This window comes from Equus przewalskii, chromosome 6 (assembly GCF_037783145.1).
Source record: "Equus przewalskii isolate Varuska chromosome 6, EquPr2, whole genome shotgun sequence".
Lineage (NCBI taxonomy): Eukaryota > Metazoa > Chordata > Mammalia > Perissodactyla > Equidae > Equus > Equus przewalskii.
The window spans coordinates 50,387,881-50,409,762 of NC_091836.1; the positions used below are offsets into that span (position 1 = coordinate 50,387,881).

The 21,882-nt window shown below is 41.3% G+C and overlaps 2 protein-coding genes and 1 pseudogene across 20 annotated transcripts in view; 2 read left to right on the plus strand and 1 right to left on the minus strand.

Moving 5' to 3' along the window:
* Window positions 1-8,616, plus strand: part of LOC103561683 (zinc finger protein 846) — a 34,930-nt gene extending 26,314 nt beyond the window's left edge. For 5 of the 12 annotated variants that reach the window (XM_070625553.1, XM_070625554.1, XM_070625556.1 and 2 more), the window contains exons 3-7: window positions 222-297; window positions 899-1,025; window positions 1,494-1,577; window positions 5,551-5,633; window positions 6,377-8,616. In XM_070625553.1, coding sequence (XP_070481654.1) covers window positions 265-297; window positions 899-1,025; window positions 1,494-1,577; window positions 5,551-5,633; window positions 6,377-7,519 — 1,470 coding nt within the window. In that variant the 5' untranslated portion in view covers window positions 222-264 and the 3' untranslated portion in view covers window positions 7,520-8,616. Of the gene's footprint in view, window positions 1-208; window positions 298-898; window positions 1,026-1,493; window positions 1,578-2,961; window positions 2,981-5,550; window positions 5,634-6,376 lie in introns of those variants that run through there. The other 7 variants (XM_070625551.1, XM_070625549.1, XM_070625550.1 and 4 more) reach the window with 3 other exon arrangements.
* Window positions 8,617-10,123: 1,507 nt separating this feature from the next.
* On the minus strand, window positions 10,124-12,390 carry LOC103561682 (TATA-box-binding protein pseudogene; annotated as a pseudogene).
* Window positions 12,391-17,336: 4,946 nt separating this feature from the next.
* Window positions 17,337-21,882, plus strand: part of LOC103561678 (zinc finger protein 426-like) — a 56,860-nt gene continuing 52,314 nt past the window's right edge. For 5 of the 8 annotated variants that reach the window (XR_011541059.1, XR_547505.2, XR_011541060.1 and 2 more), the window contains exons 1-2: window positions 17,337-17,757; window positions 19,007-19,105. The gene's annotated coding sequence lies outside the window, so the exon portion shown is untranslated. Of the gene's footprint in view, window positions 17,758-18,076; window positions 18,242-19,006; window positions 19,106-21,882 lie in introns of those variants that run through there. The other 3 variants (XR_011541062.1, XR_011541061.1, XM_070623721.1) reach the window with 1 other exon arrangement.

The following is a 21,882-nucleotide window of genomic DNA, read 5'->3' on the forward strand; positions in this document are numbered from 1 at the left end:
TGTAACTCTAAGATGGAATTTTTAGCCTGTCCCTCATGGGTGGTAAAATCCAGACAACCATTTTCCTCCTCCAGGTAACACAGGACACTTTGTCATGTTGTGGAGGTAGTGTGTTTGTGGTCTTCTGTGCATGGGGTGGAACAGCTTATAAGCATATGATTGTTGGAATTGGGTTGGCTCCGAAGTTCATGCCATTCTTCTCTCTGAGGTTGTCTTTCTAGGGCCCCTTTCTGTCTTCACAAGAGGAAAACCAAGGAGACAAGAATGCTGGCTGGATTACCGATACATTCTTCTCAGGCAAGTGGAAAGTTGCTCTTTCTTTAAAATGTCATGCTTGTTTTCATCAGGTAGCCATGTCTCCTAGAAATGTCCCCAAGCTTTTCAAAGCAATGAATGGCTCTGCTTAGGGAATGAGCCCCAGGTGAATTTCTCCAGGCCGCGTGCCATCTCAGAGTATCTGGGGATCACAGTGGATATGATTCTTTTATCTCAATATTTATTAATTCTGTGTGATCCTCAATCCTGCTTGTTGGCTTATTGTTTTGCTGTCATGACAGATCTTAAGCAAGGATATGAAAGCATCTCATCTCACAGAATTTGTGTGTCGCTGTGGAGATAATTCATTTGTTACCACATTTTAGAGTGTCGCATAATGTTCCTTGCTAACCGCAGCCTATAAATAGAGGAGGAATAAGGCAAGAAGGGTCAGTGGTGTTGGTAAATCCACGTGACTGGATGTGATGACCAGGCATTGTCTGTATAGCTAGAGAGGAGAAGAGGTCTGGGCCCAGGGGTTCTGTAGTCTTCTGGTCTCCCTTCCTCAGTCGCTCATGCATCTTTCTGAGAACATCAAAGAAAATGATATTTATCTGAAGCCGACCTGTGTCGAATGATTTAGCACTTAGTGACCTTCGAGGATGTGGCCGTGGACTTCACCCAGGAGGAGTGGATGTTGTTGGACCCAACGCAGAGAGCTCTCTACCGAGATGTGATGGTGGAGAACTACCGGAATCTCCTGTCCGTAGGTAAGGCCGCCAGCACGTCTCCACGGAGCCCGGTAGGAAATGGGTGTTTCCTAAGCCCCTTCGCTGTCACATGGGAAGACTGTGATAAACAAGACAGACAGAGTCCTTGGCTGCATGGGCCTCACGTTTAGAGGATTCCTCGTGAAAATGAAGCTCTGTCTAAAGAAATGACTTTATTTCCTTTAGAGACTAAAAACCTTAAGCCTTTAAATGTGGATGAGGTTGGCCATGTTTTCAGGTCTTTGAGATCTCCCGTCATTTGAGGGCACAGAGAGGGAATGTGCTGGCATTTTTGTTCCTTTTAAGTAGCTTGATTGCATTTATTTAAAATTTGGCAGGATCACCTTGCTGTCTGTAAAGGTAGACTTGAGCGTCCTCAGAAACTGAAGGCTACAGTGTTGGTTCCAGATCAAGGACGTGTTTTTTGTGTCTTGCGAGGTCCTCTGTCTGTATTTTTCCCTTGAGCAGGATACAGATCGTGCAAACCCGACCTCAGCTCTGGATTGAAAGGGGCAGACGAGGTGAGGACAGGAGCCAGAGGAGTTCTGCAGGGTGAGTTCACAAGCAGATAGGGCTTTATGAAGAGCCTGCCAAAGGGGCTGGACCTTTGAAAATGTCACTTTGCAGACTTTTAAAGGTATACTCTTTCTGAGAAGGCTGAGGCCATTTGGTTTCTTTCTTTCTTCTTTTTTTCTTTGAGGAAGATTAGCCCTGAGCTAACATCCACCATCAGTCCTCCTCTTTTTGCTGAGGAAGACTGGCCCCAAGCTAACATCCATGCCCGTCTTCCTCTACTTTATATGTGGGATGTCTGCTACAGCATGGCTTGATAAGCAGTGCGTAGGCCCACACCCGGGATCTGAACTGGTGAACCCAGGGCCTCTGAAGCAGAGTGTGCAAACCTAACTGCTACACCACACGGCTGGCCCCCGTTTGGTGTCTGAGTTTCCTCAGGAACCTTCAAATCCCCTTTGTTGTTAAATTTCTGTTGATCTCACCCTTTTTTTGTTCTCTTAGAAAGATCTGTCTGGCTTATTTAAAATTTCATTACTCGCAGGTAGCTCTTTTTTACAATACCTTCCTATCTTGTTTTCCTGATTTTGTCTTTTTTTTTTTTTTTTTTGCTGAGGAAGATTCGCCCTGAGCTAACATCTGTTGCCAGTCTTCCTCTATGTTGTATGTGAGCCGCTGCCATAGCGTGGCCTCTGACAGATGAGTAGTGTAGGTCCACGCCCAGGAACCAAACCCAGGCCACTGAATTAGAGCACGCTGAACTTAACCACTAGGCCACCAGGGCTGGTTCTCTATCATCTTTTTTGTTTACTGTCAGCCTTAGTTTTCCAGAGTATTATGTTTTGTAAATTGCCTACAACTTTGGTACCAGACCCTTGTCATTGCTGAATTCCTAAAACAGCCAAACTCTCTGTGGTCCAAACTCTTTGTGGTCTTTCCTTTTGTTTCACCATTTTTATAATGTTTCATTCATATTTACACATACACATATGCCATATGCTTTTGTTTGAGGTGAAATACACATAAATTCACCATTTTAGTGAATATAATTCATTGGTGTTGAGTTTATTCACAGTGTTATGCAACCATCAGCCCTTTTTAGTTCCAGAACATTTCCATCAGCTCCAAAGCAAACCCTGTAGCCGTTAAGTAGTCAGTCCCCGTTCACCCCCTCCCCCAGGCCCTGCAACCTCTAATCTTCTTTCTGTCTCTATGATAGATTTACTTCTTCTGTGTATGTCATATAAGTGGAATCATACAACATGTGAACTTTTTGTTTCTGGCTTCTTTCACCTTGCGTGATGTTTGTAGGTTCATCCGTGTTGGAGTATGTATCCTTCATTCCTTTTTATGGCTGAATACTATTCCATTTCAGGACTGTATCACATTTTGTTTATCCAGTTATCCTTTCCTGGACATCTTTTTTTTCACCTTTGGCAATTGTGAGTAAATACTGCTGCCATGAACATTGATGTACAAATATCTGAATACCTGTTTTCAACTCTTTTGGGTACATAACTAGAAATAGAATTACTGGGTTGTATGGTCATTGTATGTTTAGCTTGTTAAGGGTTACCAAACCATTTCACACAGAGGCTGCAGCATATTGCATTCCCACCAGCCATTTAGAAGCGTTCCAGGTACTCCACATCCTTGCCAACACTTCTTTTCTTTTGTTTGTTTTTTTTTTAATATTCACCCTCCTAGCAGATATGAAGTGGTATTTTATTGTGGTTTCGGTTTGCATTTCCCTGAAAGAAATGATGTTGAACATCTTTTCATGTACTTGTTGGCTATTTCTAGATCTTCTTTGGAAAAATGCTGATTCAGATCCTTTGCCCATTTTTTGCATTGGGTTGCTTCTTGTTGAAGTGTAGGAGTTCTTTATATACTTTTTAACAGTGGACCCTAATCAGATACATGATTTGCAAAATTTACCTCCCACTCTTTAGGTTGTCCTTTCGCCTTTTTTTTTGTGTTCTTTGATGCATAAACATTTTTCATTTTGATGACATCCAATCTATCTATTTTTTTCTTGGGTGTTTTTGGTATCATATTTAAGAATGATAAGAATAGATGTAAAGATTGGACATTGTCAAATCCAACGTCATGAAGATTTACTCCCATGTTTTCTTCTAAGCATTTTATAGTTTTAGCTTTTACCCAGGTTTTTATCATTTTGAGCTAATTTGTGTATACGGGGTGAAGCAGGTTCCTTATTTGATTCTCTTCCATGTGGCTATCTGGTTATCCCAGCATTGTGTGTTGAAGAGACTATGGTCATGGCCCCCTTGTTGACGTCAGTTGATCCTAGATGTGTGGGTTTATTTCTGGATTCTCAGTTCTAGTCCCTCCATGTACATGTCTGTCCTTTTACCTACTCCACACGTTTTAATACTGTACTTTTCAGCTCCAGAGTTTTATTTGGTTCTTTTAGTAATTTCTGTCTCTTTATTGATAGTCTGCCTTTGGTGAGCCATCGTTCTTCTAATTTCCTTTAGTTCTTTGTCCATGGTTTCCGTAAGCTCTTTGGGTTGTTTAAACAAATTGTTTTAAGTCTTTGTCAGGTAAGTCCAATGCCTTGGCCTTTAGGGACGGTTTCTATTACTTTTTTCCCTGTTCCTTATCTCTCTCTCTCTCTCTCTTTTTTTTTTTTTTTGGTGAAGAAAATTCACCCAGAGCTAACATCCATTGCCAATCTTGCTTTTTTTGCTTGAGGAAGACTAGCTCTGAGTTAAGATCCGTGTCAGTCTTCCTCTATTTTGTATGTGGGATGCCTCCACAGCATGGCTCATGAGGGGAGTAGGTCTGCCCCTGGGATCCGAACCTGCAAACCTGGGCTGCCAAAGTGGAGCATGCGGAACTTTAACCACTCAGCCATGGGGTCAGCCCACTCCTTATCCCATATTTTTTAGTTTAAAATATAAATTGTAGATATTATAATGTGGCACTTGGAAAATCTGATTCTCCCCTCTCCCTGGGGTTTGCTTTTGCTCCCTGTCATGGATTGCTGATGTTTGTTGAGTGACTTAACAATTATTTTTGTACGTTCTGCATTTCTTTTAGTGTAGCCCCTGAAATCTGTGTTCTGTTAGCTTAGTGGTCACCTTTGACTGACGGAAATTCCTTAAAAGCCTGGAGCCAAGAAAAGAAAATGAAAAATTCTCTTTTAGTATTTGTCAATTGGCTGTGGATTGGGCCACTCCTTCAATGCTTCACTAGGCTGTTTACAACTTTTTCTTAGCCTTCCTTTCCTGGTTGAGTGGATCCTGAAGGTCAGCCGGAGGTGAAAGCTTTCTGTCGTCTCTGGTCTCTCTGAGCATGCATCCAGCCCTGGGCATTCTTGGGGATTTCTTGATTCCCTGGTTAGTGCTGGAGTTTTTAAAAGCCCTTATTCACCAACATATAACCTTCCCAACTTGTTCCTTCCAAGGGTTTTCAGTCTGTCTGCTGTTCGTCCCAACCATTTACCCCTTCCTCAGCCTCTGTGGGCAATACTTCACCTGTATACACTTTCAGCAGAAGCTGCTTCACTCCTGAGAACTCTCTGAGTTGGTGAAATAAAGGGAGGCCCTTGCACTGATACGTGAGGAAGCTGCCAGGCAGATCGAAACACACCATGGCAGTTCTTTGAGAACAAGGGCCCTGTTGCTCCTTTTGGCACTAGCAGCTTGCTCAGGGAGTACATTCTGCCATCCATGCGGCTGCAGCTGATCTGGAGATTGTGGATGGTTGGTGAGAAGTTAAAAAGCCCCAGCACTCTCTTGGTGAAATACAGCCTCTTCTTTCTCCCTTAACTGTTCCCTTGGTTCTACATTTTTGACTAGATTCCAGACTCTGTAAGAGTTGATTCTGATAGTTTTTCTAAGCTTGTTAGTTGTTTTCTGGTGCAAAAGAGCCCTGGAATCCCCTATCCACCATTTTTTGTGATGTCATTCTCTGTGCTGTGTGCTTTGAAACAACTTTAGCCCCCAATTTTTCCCCAAACTTGCATTTTTCCACTTTATTTCAGAATTGGATTTGCAACTCAAAACCAAAGGTTCCATACCTCTTCAAGATATTTCTGTGGAAAAAAGATCAAATGGAATACAATTGGTAAGATCTCCAGGAAGCAATTTTGTTTCTCCACATCAGGACTAGAGGCATGAAATCCCTGAGAATTATATGAGATAAATGCCATTTACCCACAGAAAGCAGAGTCTATGAAGAGATTCTCTGAATATCAAGAAATTGCAGAGTGTTCTAGACTTATTTCAAACCTGTTTCTCCTCAGAGATCTCACAAATAAATGTCCACATGTATGTAACTTGATGTCCAGTTTTTGTTTTTTTTTAATTGCGATTATGATAGTTTACAACCTTGTGAAATTTCAGTTACGTACACTATTGTCAGTCATGTCATAGGTACACCACTTCACCCTTTGTGCCCTCCCCCCACCCCCCCCTTTCCCCTGGTAACCACCAATCAGTTCTCTTTGTCTATATGTTAACTTCCACCTATGAGTGGTGTCATACAGAGTTCGTCTTTCTCTGTCTGGCTTATTTCACTTGATGTCCAGTTTTTGAAACAATTTAGTCTAAATAATTATCAGAAAAGTTATCAGAAAAAAATCTCTTAAGATGCTTTGTAAAGGTAGAGAATATAGTGCAGGGTCCTGGCCTCATTGTCTGCATATTCAATTTAAAATAAGTCAAAAACAGGGCAGAAACTGTGTGCTTAATGGAAATGGAAAAAAATTCAATTACGATAATGTTTCTAATGCATAAAAGTTGTGATGGGGAGAAATTCTGTTTTTATAATGAATCTGAAAAAGTCTTTATTTATTTATATTTTAACAGGAGGGAAGCAATTCTGGAGTGGAACAATATGGTTCTAACCTGTGTGGAAAAGTATTTAGTGAACCCTCGTTTCTTATGACTTACACTAGACCAAAAACTTCTAAGGAAAATCAGAATAGAAAAGCTTTCAAAAAGAACTTCATTCATACTTTGTTCAAGGAAATCCATGTTGGGGAGAAAACATCTGAGTGTGTTCAACATGAAAAAGCCTCCAGTCAGCTTTCAGATCTTAGTGGGCACAAGGGAACTCAGACACGAGGGAAACTCTGTGAACGCGAAGATTGTCAGAGAACTTCTATTGATCAGTCATCCCTTAAGGTACACATGAGCCACCACGCTGGTGAAAAACCATATGAATGTAAAGAATGTGGGAAAGCCTTCCCTCGTGCCTCGTACCTTGTAGATCATAGAAGAATTCATCGTGGGAGAAAGCCCTGTGTCTGTATGCAATGTGGGAAAGCCTTTACTCGATCCACAGGACTTGTTGTACACATACGAATCCACACTGGAGAAAAACCTTATAAATGTAAGGACTGTGGAAAAGCCTTTATTCATTCTTCGTACCTTACAAAACACGTAAGAATTCACAGTGGAGAGAAGCCATATCTCTGTAAGGAGTGTGGGAAAAGTTTTACTCGTTCCTCAGGCCTTGTCTTACATATGCGAACACACACTGGAGAAAAACCCTTTGTCTGTAAGGAATGTGGGAAAGCCTTTAATAATTCTTCAATGCTTAACCAACATGTAAGGACGCATACTGGAGAGAAGCCATATGAATGCAAGCAATGTGGGAAAGCTTTCACTCAGTCCTCAGGCCTTACTACACATTTAAGAACACACACTGGAGAAAAGGCCTATGAATGTAAAGAATGTGGGAAAGCCTTCGCCCGTTCCGCAAACCTTAATATGCACATGCGAACACACACTGGAGAAAAGCCGTATAAATGTCAAGAATGTGGGAAAGACTTTAGATATTCCACATGCCTTACTATTCACATGCGAACTCACACTGGAGAGAAACCATACAGATGTAAGGAATGTGGGAAAACCTTCACTCAATCTTCGGCACTTGCTAAACATCTAAGAACTAAGGCATGTGAAAAAACCTGCAAGTGTTCCTCAGGCGTTAGTATTCATATCTAAGCTCATCTGGATAAAGACCCTACGAAAGTAAAGAATGTGAGAAAGCTTTACTCAGTATTCATCCTTACAGGATATGTGGGAATTTAGCCCGGGGCAGAATTCTCATTCGTATAAGGTATCCGGGAGAGCAGTAATTGTTTGGAGCTTACAGAATGTGTAAGAACTCACACTCGAGGAAGAAACCTTCTGGTTATAAGGCATGTGGGCAAGGCTTTTTGTTTTTCTTGTCCTAACATTAGTTTTATCTATCTAAAATTACTGCAAAAGCCAGGTGAACATAAGAATGAGATACAGCCTTAAAATATTTCACATGCTTTAACAGCACATGATAACTCACATTGGGAAAAACCATCTGTATTTAGGGAATGTGGTAAAATCTCTACTTAGTGTTGAGGCCTTAATATCCATATAAGACATCATACTGGCACAAAACCCTCTGAATGCAAAGGGTACAGGAAGACCTATACTTGCTTTTCCTATCATTTGAGAACTCACAGTGCAGAGATGCTCTATATGTGTAAGAAATATGAGAAGGCCTTCAAAAATTCCTGACAGCTTCGTGTGCAAGAAGACTCACAAATGTAAGAATTGTTAAAGAGTGTTCGGGTGTTAGAAAGTCACAACATGCAGTGGAGAGAAACCTGAGGAAGGTAAGGTGTGTGGGAAAGCTTTCCCTCTGCCTCGTATGTTACTGTTTTTTGGTAAGCTCACAGAGGCAAAAGTGTTATGAAGGTTAGAAATATGGGAATACCGTGTGTGTGTGTGTGTGTATGTATTTTGGCTTTCAACCTTTAGTAAAAGTGATAGATCACGCTGGAGAGAAATTGTGATTGTAGGGTCCGTGGGAAACAGTGTACCCATTTTACACATCTTACTCTACCTGTGAAATGCCACCCTGGAAAGAAGCTGTATGAGTGTAAAAATGTTGGAATGATTTTTGGTAAGTACACATCCTGTCAGAGACTTGTAAAATACTCCCTGGAGGGATAAACTATGAATGTGAGGAATTGGGGAAAGCCTTCTGAAACTTTCTTCACTTATTGTACCGAAGAGAATCCATACTGGAGGAGAAATTGAAATAAATGACGCAAAAATAAGATTACTCTTCTGTGTGTCTTATTCTTTTGAAAGCTCTGGGCTCCTTAATTTTGTGTGGTGGTTTTGTATTAAAAAGTTTCATTGCTTTTACTATGACTGTAGTTAGAATTTCCACTATATTATGGTCATTTCATATAATGGTGTTTTCATCCTTGCTCAGCTCTGAAGACTTCCTCATTTACATTATGTCTTCACTGAGCTGTGGGATATTTGGCAGTTTAATCAGCAATGTAAGAGCATTTTATAAATGTTTTTGGGTACTGCTTCCTAAGGTATTTGCAAGTGGGTCGTAAAATAGATTTTTGTGATACTCTTTTGTGTTTATTTCTAGGAAATTCTCTCTGGCCTGGTATGTCAATTAGTATCTAGTTGTCTCTTCAAGCTTCCTTGTCCTTTGGTCCCTTATAAATAGAATCTGGATTATCTTCAAGTGTGTAGTTAAAAACCTTCTACTTCTCAGCTTTCCTTGGACTGATGGAGAGTATATTTCACACTCTTGGCTAAGAAGAAGTAGGTGGAAGTCACTGATGTGGATTCAGTGAAAGCTGTTAAAAAGGGGACAGTCTCTTAGGGCCTTTTCTCTTTAATTATTGCCCTTCATCCTTCCCCCTTCCTTCCTGGAAATTAGATACCTTCTCGGAATTTAGTTGGTTAAATTTTGTGCTATGAGGGCAAAAACCACAGAGAAATATGGTTTGGCTAAAAAACACAGGGAAACTTTCCCTCCGTGGTCTCCTTGCACCAGCCATTGGACTACTTATTTGAAGACTTCTTGGTTCATGAGAAAAGCCAGCTTCTCATCAGGCTGAGCCCTTACATTGGATGTCGTCAGCATGTAGACATGGCACGTATGCCATTATACTAGATGATTTCCCCGGAGGATTGGCAAACCCAGGACTCCTTGCTTTAGCAGTTGGGGTCATGGGAGTAAGTAGCAAATATATTGAGAACTAATGACCCATGAAACAGGCAGTGCTCCTTAAATGGAACAAATCTCTCACTCTGGTGGACAAATAAGTCCGAGATAAATAAGGTCCCTCGTTGAGAGGCCATCAGAAATGTCATTGACTCTCTCCTGGGCATTTTGACCCTTGGCGGACACTCACCCATTTAATTTCAAATTTGGGTGGGCCCTTCCCAACAGTCAGTAGCTAGATATAGCCCCCCTCCAAAAAAACCCCCACGTGTTCCCAAAAGTTTAAATGCTGTTTTAAAGGCACAGCTCTCTGTTGCTTGCTTTTACTGTTACAGTTCACTCCCAGACATGGTGGGCTAGAAGGGATCCCATCCATGGAGACCAGGGCTCAGTGTTTCATGAAAAAGGGAAAAGAGAAGGAACATTTTGTTCTAAATTCCTCTAAGACACATGGCGGGGGCGGGGGGGGGGGAGTGTCTCAGCTCATGTGACATGTTAAATCTGGTCAGTGTACTTGGCACTTTTTTTTTTTTTTTGGTTTCAGGCATTATATCTAGAATACAACTTTCTAACGTGTATGATCACATGAATCTTACTAGGTATTATTTACACCATCAATCTAACACTTTTATAAACAGCATTTATTGTACAGAGTACTCTGAAGAAACAAAATTATGTACAGCCATTGTTTTCATTAATACATCTGTTCTGTCTTGCAATGCTAAAAAGGCAGAATGTGTCTGGCACAAAAATAACCCTCGGGAGTTACAACTAGAAAACAACACTTTTAGAAAAGATTTTTTCTTTTCTGGTAGAAATATAAAAACTGTGGTTTATGGGGAAGAAACAAGCCAAAATACAAAGTCCAATCAATTGTAGAGGTGGCTTTAACACTTAAAGTTTTGTCCCTTAAACCAACTGTCAACAGCAATAAGTGTTTAAAAATCTAAATATAAATTAATGGCTAGCGTTGCCCGGATAGTAGCCCAGTGTGAGCAACTTACAGTAACGCTGCGGTGTTCTCTGTGCAGAGATGACACCCTGCGCAGCCTCCCTGCGGGACACGTGCGGGAGAGCTCCACCTGGTACAGCAACCCACTAGAACGTCTGGCTTCTCCCCAAATCGTCCACACCACCACCACTTAAATGTACCCAAACTGATGTGTTTTCAAAAAGCAAGTGGGTAGCGGAGGCATGAGTACACCAGGGCCATTACGTAGTCTTCCTGAAACCTTTTAGGATGAGGTAGATGTTTTCAAATGCTTCGTAAATCTCTGCCCTGACTTTAGCACCTGTTAATACTTTTCCAGAAACAAAAATAAGGAGAACAATTCTGGGTTTGGTCATCCTGTAGATTAAACCAGGAAATAACTCTGGCTCATAACTACTCAACTGCTGGTGGGTGAGCACGAGGCCTTCTAGCCTTACAGGGAACTTCACATCACACGCAGCTCCCCACCATGTTCTGGATCTTAAAGTCCAAGAACTTGGCTGGAAAACCCAACTTCTGTACAACTCTGGCATATTTTCTTGCTGCTAGTCTGGACTGTTCTTCACCCTTGGCTCCCGTGCACACCATTTTCCCAGAGCTGAATATCAGTGCCGTGGTTCAGGGCTCTCTTACCCTCATGATTACAGCAGCAAACCACTTGGGATTATATTCAGCATTTCGGGCACGAAGTGCAATGGTCTTTAGGTCAAGTTTACAACCAAGATTCACCGTGGATACAATATTTTGCAGCTGCGGCACAATTCCAGAGCTCTCCGAGGCTGGCATGGCAGGGGTGATGGAGGTCATGGGCATCCTGGTGGAGGGGTACAGGGGCGTGGTGCCCGGCAAGGGTGCAGTCGTAAGAGTGTGAGTGGAAGAGCTGTGGTGTCTGGCTCGAGGCCCCCTGTGCTGCCTGCTGGGATGTCAACTGCTGAACTGCTGCCACTACCTGCTGCTGCTGTTGCCGCCGCCTTTGCTGCTCCTCCATGATAGACAGACTATTGGTGTTCTGAATAGGCTGTGGAGTCAGTCCTGTACCATAAGGCATCATTGGACTAAAGACAGGGATTCCAGGAGCCATGGTGCCTCAGCATTCAGTCTTTTCCTAGAGCATCCCCAGCACACTCTTCTTAGCAACTTCCTCAGCTCTCTGGGTTATCTTCACATACATTAAGAAACAGTGACGCTGTCTTATAATGCTGAAATCTTATTCCTTCCACGTTTCCTGTCACCGCATGCAAAATGTGTACTCCTGAGTTATGTAGTGTGTATTCTTTTGCCCAACGTTATAAGACTCATCCATGTTGATGTGTCTTCCCTCTAGCTGAAGTCGGTTAATTTTCTTTGCTGTGACATATCCCTCAATTGGTTCATCCATTCTGCTGTTTATGGACACTTGGCTCATTTCCAATTTGGGGCCATTAAGAACAATGCTGTGTGAACATTCCTGCACATGTCTTCCGGGGAGTATATACCTTGGCGTGAAATTGCTGGGTCACGACGCATGTACATCTTCAGCTGTCTACTTGGCACTCTTGAGTGCCACTATTTGTCAGCAGGCTACGAGCATCCTCCTGAAACCCAAATTATCACAGAATCAGGGTTCTACCACAATCGTTCCCTTGGATGCAACCCCCAGACACTCTGAGGTTGATAGGGACACTTAGAAAGGGAGGCCATGCTCACAGCAGGGGCCGCTCAGGACCACCAGGAGCTTATCAGGTAAATACCAAAAAAAAAAAAAAAAGAAAAAAGAAAAAACCAGTCATCTCAGGATCAGACAGGAGACAAAAAGAAAGAAAAAAAGTAAAAAGGCTCCGGATCTAGGTGGCTACAAGTATCCCTCCCTCCCCAAAAGGAACCTTGAAATCTTATGTATTAAGAAAATATCAGGTCCAGCAAACAGTGCTGGTCGTATATTACTTACTGATTTAAAAACAACTATGACAGATAAACCCCTAGATACCAGGGAAGAAAGCAACGGTTAGCTACGAAATTTATATACAGCTGTGTCTGTGTTTATATGATGTATATATGTATATGTATATTTTTCTATAGCTGCAGAATAAAAAATTGCATATAAACTGTAAATTAAAAGAGATCCATGATTTGACCAAATGGAAATCCAAACTTCATATGTAGTCATGCCCCGCATAATGACGTTTTGTTCAAGGATGGACCACATATCTGACAGTGCTCTCCTAGGATTGGTACCATAGCTTAGGTGTGTAGTAGTTGATACCATCTAGGTTTGTGTCAGTGCACTTTATGATGTTCACACAATGATGAGGTCATCTAATGACACACTTCTCAGAACGGATCCCCATCATTCAGTGATGCATGATTGTACTTTGTTATTCTTTTTCTACCTCCAAAATGAAATGCATAGCTCATTATTTTTCAGACTTTCTTCTTTCCTATTGTGTAATCAGTTCAGGCTTTGACTATCTTTTTTCTGTTTGTTTTTTTGAGGAAGATTAGCTCTGAGCTAACATCCACCACCAATCCTTCTCTTTTTGCCAAGCCATGCTGCAGCGGTGTCCCACATATAAAATAGAGGAAGACTGGCAACAGATGTTAGCTCAGGGCCCATCTTCCTCACCAAAAAATAAAAAAATAAAAAAATAAAGGAAAGAAAAATCTGTAACTTCAAGTGTAAGAAAGTGCTGTCTACTAAAATCTGCTTGCCAGATTTTTATGTAGCTATATCATATTGTTTTCCTTTTGTTTCTCAATCTTACTGTATCATTAGTTTTCAAATGTCTTTTAAAAAACATCATAGGGGCTGGCCCTGTGGCCGAGTGGTTAAGTTCTCGCGCTCCACTGCAGGTGGCCCAGTGTTTCGTTGGTTCGAATCCTGGGCGCGGACATGGCACTGCTCATCAAACCACGCTGAGGCAGCGTCCCACATGCCACAAGTAGAAGGACCCACAACGAAGAATATACGACTATGTACTGGGGGGCTTTGGGGAGAAAAAGGAAAAAAATAAAATCTTTAAAAAAAATCATAGAGGTGAAACTTTTAAAATCAGGACTTTTAACACACTTCCCATGTTGAAATAAAAGTAGGCATCCAGAGAGGTTGTAAAAATAGGGCTACCCCTAGCTTAACTTAACATCTTAGGTAACCATAGTATAATTATTGAAGCCCAGAAATTATCATTGATAAAATACTATTAACTAATCAATAGACCTCACTCAAATTTCACATTTTCTCACTCTTGTCCTTTATGCAGGCTGGTATTCAAATCAGATTCTTCTAGTGCATGAATCTTGATATTTATAAAGTCCACCCTAATAATCCTTACTACTTATCGAAGCATTTAGTCCATTTATAAATAATGTAACTGTAATAAGTTTGGATTTCATTTAGTCATCTTATTTTATGTTTTCCATTTGTCTTATTTCTTTCTTTGAATTGAACTTATCAGCCTATTTAAACTTACTACAAATTTACGGTAATCAAAACAGTGTGTTACTGGCTTAAGAACAGATATATAGATTACTGGAATAGAATTGAAAGTCCAGAAATAAGCCCTCATGTATATTCTCAATTGAGTTCTGAGAAGGGTGCCAGGAGAATTCAATGGGGAAAGAAAATAATCTTTTCCTCAAATGGTGCTGGGTCAATTGGAGATCCACCTGCAAAAGAATGTAGCCGGTCCCTTACCTTACACCATATACAAAAATTAATTCAAAATGGATCAAAGACCTAAATGTAAGAACAAAAACTATAAAACTGCTAAATAAACAATAGGGGAAAAGCTTCATGCATTGCATTTGGCAATGTCTTAGATGTGATACCTAACGCAACCAAAAAAACAAAAGATAAATTGGACTTCATCAAAATTAAGAAGTTTTGTACTTCAAAGGACGCTCATCAACGTTAAATACTTTTGTAATCCAAAGGACACACTCCACTTAAGAAAATGGAAGACAACCATGGGGTGGGAGAAATATTTACAATTCATGTATGTGATAAGGAACTTACATACAGAACATACGAAGAACTCTTAAAACTCAACAACAAAAAGACAAATAATCTAATTTTAAAGTGAACAAAGGATTTGAACAGACATTTCTCCATAGAAAATTTAGAAATGATCACAAGCACATGAAAAGATGCTTAACACCACTAATATTAGGGAAATGAAAATGATCTTCACAGTGAGATATCAGTTCACATCACTGGATGGTTAAACAAACGTAAAGACAGACAATAACAAGTGTTAGCGAGGATGTGGGGAAATTGGAACCCTCATCCATTGATGGTGGGATTGTAGATGATGCAGCCACTTTGGAAAACAGTCTGGCAGTTCTTCTCAACGTTAAACATATAGTTGCTATAGGTCTCAGCAATTCCACTCCTAGTATATCCCTGTGATAGTTAATGTTAGGTGCCAGCTTGACTGCATCACAGAATGTCTAGGTATCTGGGAATACTTTCTTTTTGGGCGTGACCATCAGGGTGTTTGGAAGGAGAGTAGCATTTGAATCAACAGACTGAGTGAGGCATATTGTCCTCCCCAATGTGGGTGGGCATTATCCCATGCGATTTAGGGTCTGAATAAAACAAAAATGTGGAGGAAAGTTGAATTCTCTTTCTCTGCCTCACTCTTGAGCTGGGATAATGTTCCCATTCTTTTGGTGCCCCTGGTTCTCAGGCCATGAGACATGGTCTGGAGTCTATGCCATTGGCTGTCTGGCTTTCAGGCCTTTGAACTGCACCACTGGGTTTCCTGGTCTCCAGCTTGGGGACAGCAGATAATGGGACTTTTCAGCCTCCATAGTCACATGAGTCAGTTCCTTATAATAAAATTCATTATATATATACATTTATGAATTTCATTATATTATTTTTATGTGTATATATGATCTGTCTGATCTTACAATACGGTCCAGGGCCATATGTCTTTTTCTCTGGAGAACCCTGACTGATAGAATACCCAAAGGAAATGAAAATATGTCTGCACAGAAGGATACACAGGAATTTTCATGGCAGCGTTACTCATAGTATCCATAAAGTGGAAACAACCGAAATGTGCATCAACTGATGAAGAGATAAATAAAATGCGGTATATCCATACAATGGAATATCATTCAGCAACAGAAAGGAATGACATATGGTACAAGATATATGAACCTTGAAAAACATACTAAGCAAAAAGAAACTATTGACAAAAGATTGTATGACTTCATTTACATGAAATGTTTTGAAAACACAAATCTAGATATAGAGAAAGTAAATTCACGAGAGCTTAGATGTTAAGGAAGTAGGAAAATGGGGCATGACAGTCAAACAGTAATTCTGGAGTAATGAAAAGTTTGGAAAATTGTGATGGTTGCATAACTCTGAACATCCTGAAAGACATTGAATGCTATAGTTTTAAATGGGTAAATTGTATGGCATGTGAATTACTTTTCAATTTATTTGTTCCAAAACACAAAAGAGAAAATCATGATAGCAGCTACATCACCAGGAGCAGAAAATATTTGTCTCTGAAGCACATAGAGCAGTAGGATGCAAGAAACATTAGATACCATTATATTTTAACCACTACATATTAAAACTTAATGTAAAACTATTGTAACCAAAAGAATGTGCTATGGGCATAAGTAAATACTACTGGCACAGAAGAGTCTAGAAACTGACACGGTATATATAGGCATTTGTTTAATAAGTGTGGAATTTCAAATCAGTAGGTCAAGGATAGTTTATCAAAAATGATACTATAACAATTGACCATCTTACTGCAGGAAAAAAATAAGGGCATCCACTACCGTACCACACCACATGCCAAAATACACTCTGAAGATTAAAGATTAAAATGCCATTAAAAATAAAAACTTTTAGAAGAAAATTAGGAAATCTGTAATGTAGAATTTGAAGAGAATTTTTAAGGCAAGGCAGTAAACCCAGAAATTATTTTCTGAAAAACACTTTCATGGCTACATAAAAATTAAATGTTTTGTGCAGCAACAGTTGAAATATTGACGGAGCAAAATAGCTATCAATTCAATAGATATAAAAACACACTTAATAATGCACATGAACAATTCTCGGTAAAATGTGCTAGTAAATGAGGATTTTAAAAGACCTTTGTTAACGTCACAAAGGCCACCCACTGAAACCCACAGCAAACTTATGATTTACCCGAGAAATTTTAGAACCATTCCTGAGTTAAGGATGTCTAGTATCAGCGCTATTTCACAATTTAGTACGGGAGGCCCTGGATCGTGGTAAGGTAGGAAAAATAAACGATAGAAATACATATTTGAAGAAGAAAAAAGTAAAACTTACAGAAAAATGTCATTACACTGAAAACAAAGGAATGATTAGAGTTTAGTGCAGCGTGCAACATAAGTGAAAATAAATAAGGGGAAATAAAGTTCCAATACAAGATGGATCGAAGGGCGGAGACAGACTATCTCATGCATTCTCAGGTCTATCATTACTGGAGAATCCTTGTCAGGGGGATCCAGGAAGCTGGAGAGGCAGGAAGAAAACCTTTAGATGAGTACCCGGCGGCTTGAGTCCCCAACCACACCTAATCACTTCCGACATCAGAACTGAGCCCTGGGTCTGGTCCCACCTCCAACCCCGCCTACGGTTATGGACCCCGCCCCCAGCCCGTAGCCCCGCCCACAGGCCGGCCTCCGTCCTCCACCTGGGCTGCTGGGCCTGTTTCCGCCCCCAGCCCCGCGCGGAGCGACCCCAGGGCCCATCGGCGCCCACGCGGGGAGAACTACAATTGCTCTGCCGGAAATGGACCGACGTGATTGGCAGCCCGAGCCCTGGGGCCCCGCCCCCTACTTCCGAGGCAGGAAGCGGAAGTGGCGTCACTGGTTCGCGCGGTCTTTTTGTTTCGGGACTCCACGCCTCGTGCAGCAGTCACGTAGGTCCTCGTGCTGTGGCTCCGTCCTCGGTGCGGCCCGTGAAGGGAGGGCCCTGGGCGCACGGAGGGCGTTAAAGGACAGGTGCGGCCCGGGACCCGAGGGGCTCCGTAGAGAGGCCGGGCCTCCGCTCGTCCGCCCGGCCGCTGGGCCCCGCGCTGAGTCGGGGCGGGAAGGGCGCCGTGCGGGGCGTTGGCGTCCCCTCCGCTTCCCTGGTCAGAGCCTCCGCGTCACCTTCGAGACTTTTCCCCAGAAGGAGAAGCAGCTCCGCTGTGCGAGTTCCGTTGCTGAGGCCCCGCGCCCTCCGGTTCTCAGGACCTGCGCCCCCGCCGTGTGGCTGTGAGTCCGGGGGAAGGTGGTTCGGGGGCCTCTGCTGCTTTTCCTGGGCGAGAGAACATGTCACCGGGGAATTTGGCCTTGTCTTGGCGCGTTCTGTATTTCTGAATATTACGGAAAATAAGATAGTTTCTTAGGTCTCTTAACCTAAATATAAACCGCCAAAAGAGAATCAGAGAGGCATTTATTTGGGGATCGTAGAATTGCAATTCCGGGAGCACGGATTCAGGTAGAAACCCTAACAGTGTCCCCAGGGGAGTTAATGGGGCTTTTAAAGAGAGGAGGTTTGCATTACAAAGAATGCTAATTGCCTTGGCTAAAGGTAATTGATCGGTGAGGCCGGTTAGTGGGAGGCAAAGCCCCTCACTGGGAGGAGCTGCAGGTTTCTTCCGGTGACTCAGTTGGAAAGTTCCTGTTCTGCTCCATGAAGACTTGCGTAAGACCCATTTCCTTAATGGCTCCCAGCGCCGTTTTAAAGCCCTTAGACGTAAGTGACTTTGTTTTTTTTCACATTTCATGTTCCTCTGTAAATATATAAACGTATGTAGACCACAAGTCTTACTTTTAAAAAAAAGCAAGAATACCCAGCTGTCTCATCATCTGAAGTTCCTAGGCCGGTCCATCTGCACAGAACTTCAGAACGAGGGCCTGTAGGAGAAAAAGATGGAGGCTTTGTAACGCCAGTTTTATAATATTTGAGTTTACTATTAACAGGATTTTGGACCCAGTGTATTTTCCCCCATAGTTTTCTTTTGTGAAATCTTAAACCTACAGAATACTTGGACATCCAGTAGAGTGAATGTTCACTGTATTAGATTCACCCGTTTTTAGCATTTTGTATGTTTGATGCCTCTGTAGATAAATAAATACATTGTATGGTGAACTTTTTTAGAGTGTTAAAAGTAAATTGCATTCATGATACTTGTCCTTTAAGTACTTGGTAATGCATCTCCTAAAGGTAAGGACATTGTCCTCCTAGAACCACAATACTGTTATTGCACCCAAGAAAGTTAAAGATAATGATGTCATCTCATATCTACTCTGTGTAAAAACTAAACTTCTCCACGTTGTTCCCAAATATGTTTTTGGATCTAGGAACCTATCAAGATTTATATATGCCAATTGTTTGTATCTTAAAGTCTTTTTAGTATTAGATCAGTGATTGTTTGTCTCATTATATTGAGTTTTAGAAAAGTCACAAGTGTTCTTTGGAAAGTCACATATGTTGATGTTTCTGATTTTATTTTCACAGTGTGCTTGAATGTTTCCTCCATTTCCTGTATTTCCTGCCAGCTGGTAATTGGGTCCAGAGCAGAGATTGGCAAACTTTTTGTCTGAAAAGTTCCAGGTGGTAAGTACTTGATGTTTTGCAGGCCATAAGGTGTGAGAATTTCTCAGCTCTGCCTTTGTAGTGGGCAAGCAGCCATAGACCTAAGGAAGCAAATGGGCACAGCTGTGTTCCCACAAAGCTTTATTTACCCAAACAGGCCTGTGACCAAAGTGTGCCAACTCCTGGTGTAGAGGCTTCAGATCATTTCAAAATATTTTGTAGTTGATGTGTACATGAAATGGCATTCCACGGGGAAGACAGACGTGTATGCCAGCCCTCAGTGATGCCAGCTTTGATCACTTGCTTAAGGTGATCAGCAGAGCGCTCTGTTTTAAAGGTAGACTTTTCCTTGTGAATCAGAAAGTCATCTGTGGGTGGTATTGTGATACTCAGTATGTTTCCATCAAGCTTGCTAATAATTGTCTTAGCATCTGTTAATCATCTGCAGTGAGTAAGCTTCTGTATTTGTTGTCTCACCCTTGTGGAGATATATCTTCAGGTAAGCTTCTCAGCTTGGATTTCTAGGTCAAAGGGGAAATATACTTCTGTTGGATATTACCCTTTTCTTCTATAGGTCTTGTGCCATTTGGTTGTTTCTGAATCAACTTTTTAAAAACATCTAAAAATTATGGGGAAATATCAGAACAAATTTTGCTTTTAACGTCAAGGCACTTGTTTTCAAAAAGAATATCTTGTTTACTTTCATCCTAAGTAAAAATACTCAAATATTTTTTCAGAAGTGCAGTGTTTTGGTTAATATTATATTGTGCACAACCATTTTATGTGACTCTTATTTAATTTTTTGTCTTCTAATTCTATTTTTGTGTTCCTTTTATTTGTGCATACTATACTGTAACGTTCTTGTGAGGAAATGCACTTGTCTGAGAATCCACAAATGGTCATTGAATTCTTCCAATGAGCTGGTCACTGTTCCAGGGACAGAGAAACAAAGGCTGTCAAAGCATGGTACTGCCACCAGGGGGCTTCTAGTCTATCTGGGAATACAGATTTTCAATGAACACTGACAAGCTTGTGATATGGACATCAGAGTGGCTTAATATGAGGTAGTAATACATATTGGGAGGGATTGAGATTTAAGTTGTGAACCAAAGCCTGAGCAGGATTGATCTAGTCGGGTTGTTGAATGATTGTGAGGATTTGTAGAGTGGGTGAGAACTTTTCAGGTGAAGGGAACTTGATGAGCAAAATCCAGCATAGTTGCAATCTTGGTGTATTTCTTAAACTGAAGAAAGAGGGTTGGCAGAAGCAGAACAGAGTGGTTTAGATAGAGTGGAGAGCAGGGACAGGACCAGGGGCATGAGATTCTCTGGACAATATTCTAAGGGCATGGAACCTTCTGAGATGTTTTAGCAGGAGAGTGATTCGAATCCATTACAACTTAAATGGAACCCACTAACTCCTGCCTTGGGAATGGAGTTCAGGAAACATGAGAGTGAAGGTGTGGAGTCAGATAGAATCTTATTATGAATAAGTTTTAAAACACGATCATGGAACCTAGATGTAGGTGATTGTTATGGAAAAGAAAATAAATGAAATGATTTGGGAGTTTTGTAGAAGGTAAAAGGGGAAGAATCCAGGCATTTCCTTCATCTATTCTTTTACTAGAGGCTATACCCCCACTTAGCGAATGTTTGAATGCTTGATTAGTGCTTACGGAAAAATACAACCCAGTTCTTTGGAAATTTGTAAACTATTGGAAGAGGCAAACATCTCTCTAAGAAAATAAATGTATTACAAATTGCTTAGGGTTCTGGAGCTAAAGTAGAGGACAGTATTATTTTCTCTCTCCTTATATGGGGGTAGGTGAAGGTAAGAAAGAGAATTGATAAATATTTGTCATAAAAAGACAAGGCACAGGAGTTAGCCATGTTGGAAGGGACAGGAGTAGGAAATGGGAAAAAGTGTTCTGTATTTGGTCGATTACATTTCTAGGGTGAAAGACGGAAGAGGCTTGAGGGTTATGACAGCCAGATTTGACAGTAGAGACCTTTCATTTGGTTGGGAAAAATGCTGAGGGAGGATTCTAAGCTTCAATGTCTACCTGACAGGAAAAATAAGTGAAATGTATTCAAATGATGTCAGTCAAGAGAAAATAGGAGAAAGTATGGATGTGTTTTAATTTTATGAATAGCAGCTTCACTCAAGGAATTCATCTGAGTCAGTAATTCACTGTGTTATTATTCACTGTGTTATTAGCGAATGTTTATGTTAATAAACAGTGGTTTTGTAGTCCACCTGGAGGTTCCTTCTCCTACCCAGATCAGGCCTTTGATTCCCTGACTGAACATCCAGAGTAACCCCTCCTGTTTGACTTTTTATAGACACTGATGCATCTAGGGGGCTGGCATCACTCCACAGGTAAAGGACCAGAAGACTCCCCTGACAATGTGGGTATCCAGAAAGCACCGGAGGTTCCATGTGACTTAGTAATAGCCATGTTACCCTCTCCCTTTGCCACTTGGGTGTCCCAGTGAGCTAGCTGTGCCATAGTGAACAGTTGATGTGGGTTGTGAGGAGAAAGTTGGTGCAGATGTGCAGATACTGTGATTCTGTGATCATCTTTCCTTTTGGCAAGGTCAACTCTTTGCTCAAGTCCAAAGACTTGGCTGAATGTATCCCCAAATCTCCTCTTCACTTGTTTGTCCCCAGGGATCACTGTTCTTCTCAATTGTCTGAGTCTGCATGAAATCAGGAGACAGAAATCACACTTTGATTTAAACAAGAGAAGTGTAATACGAGGATGTAAGGAGAATTGTAGCAGATATCCTAGAGTTGAT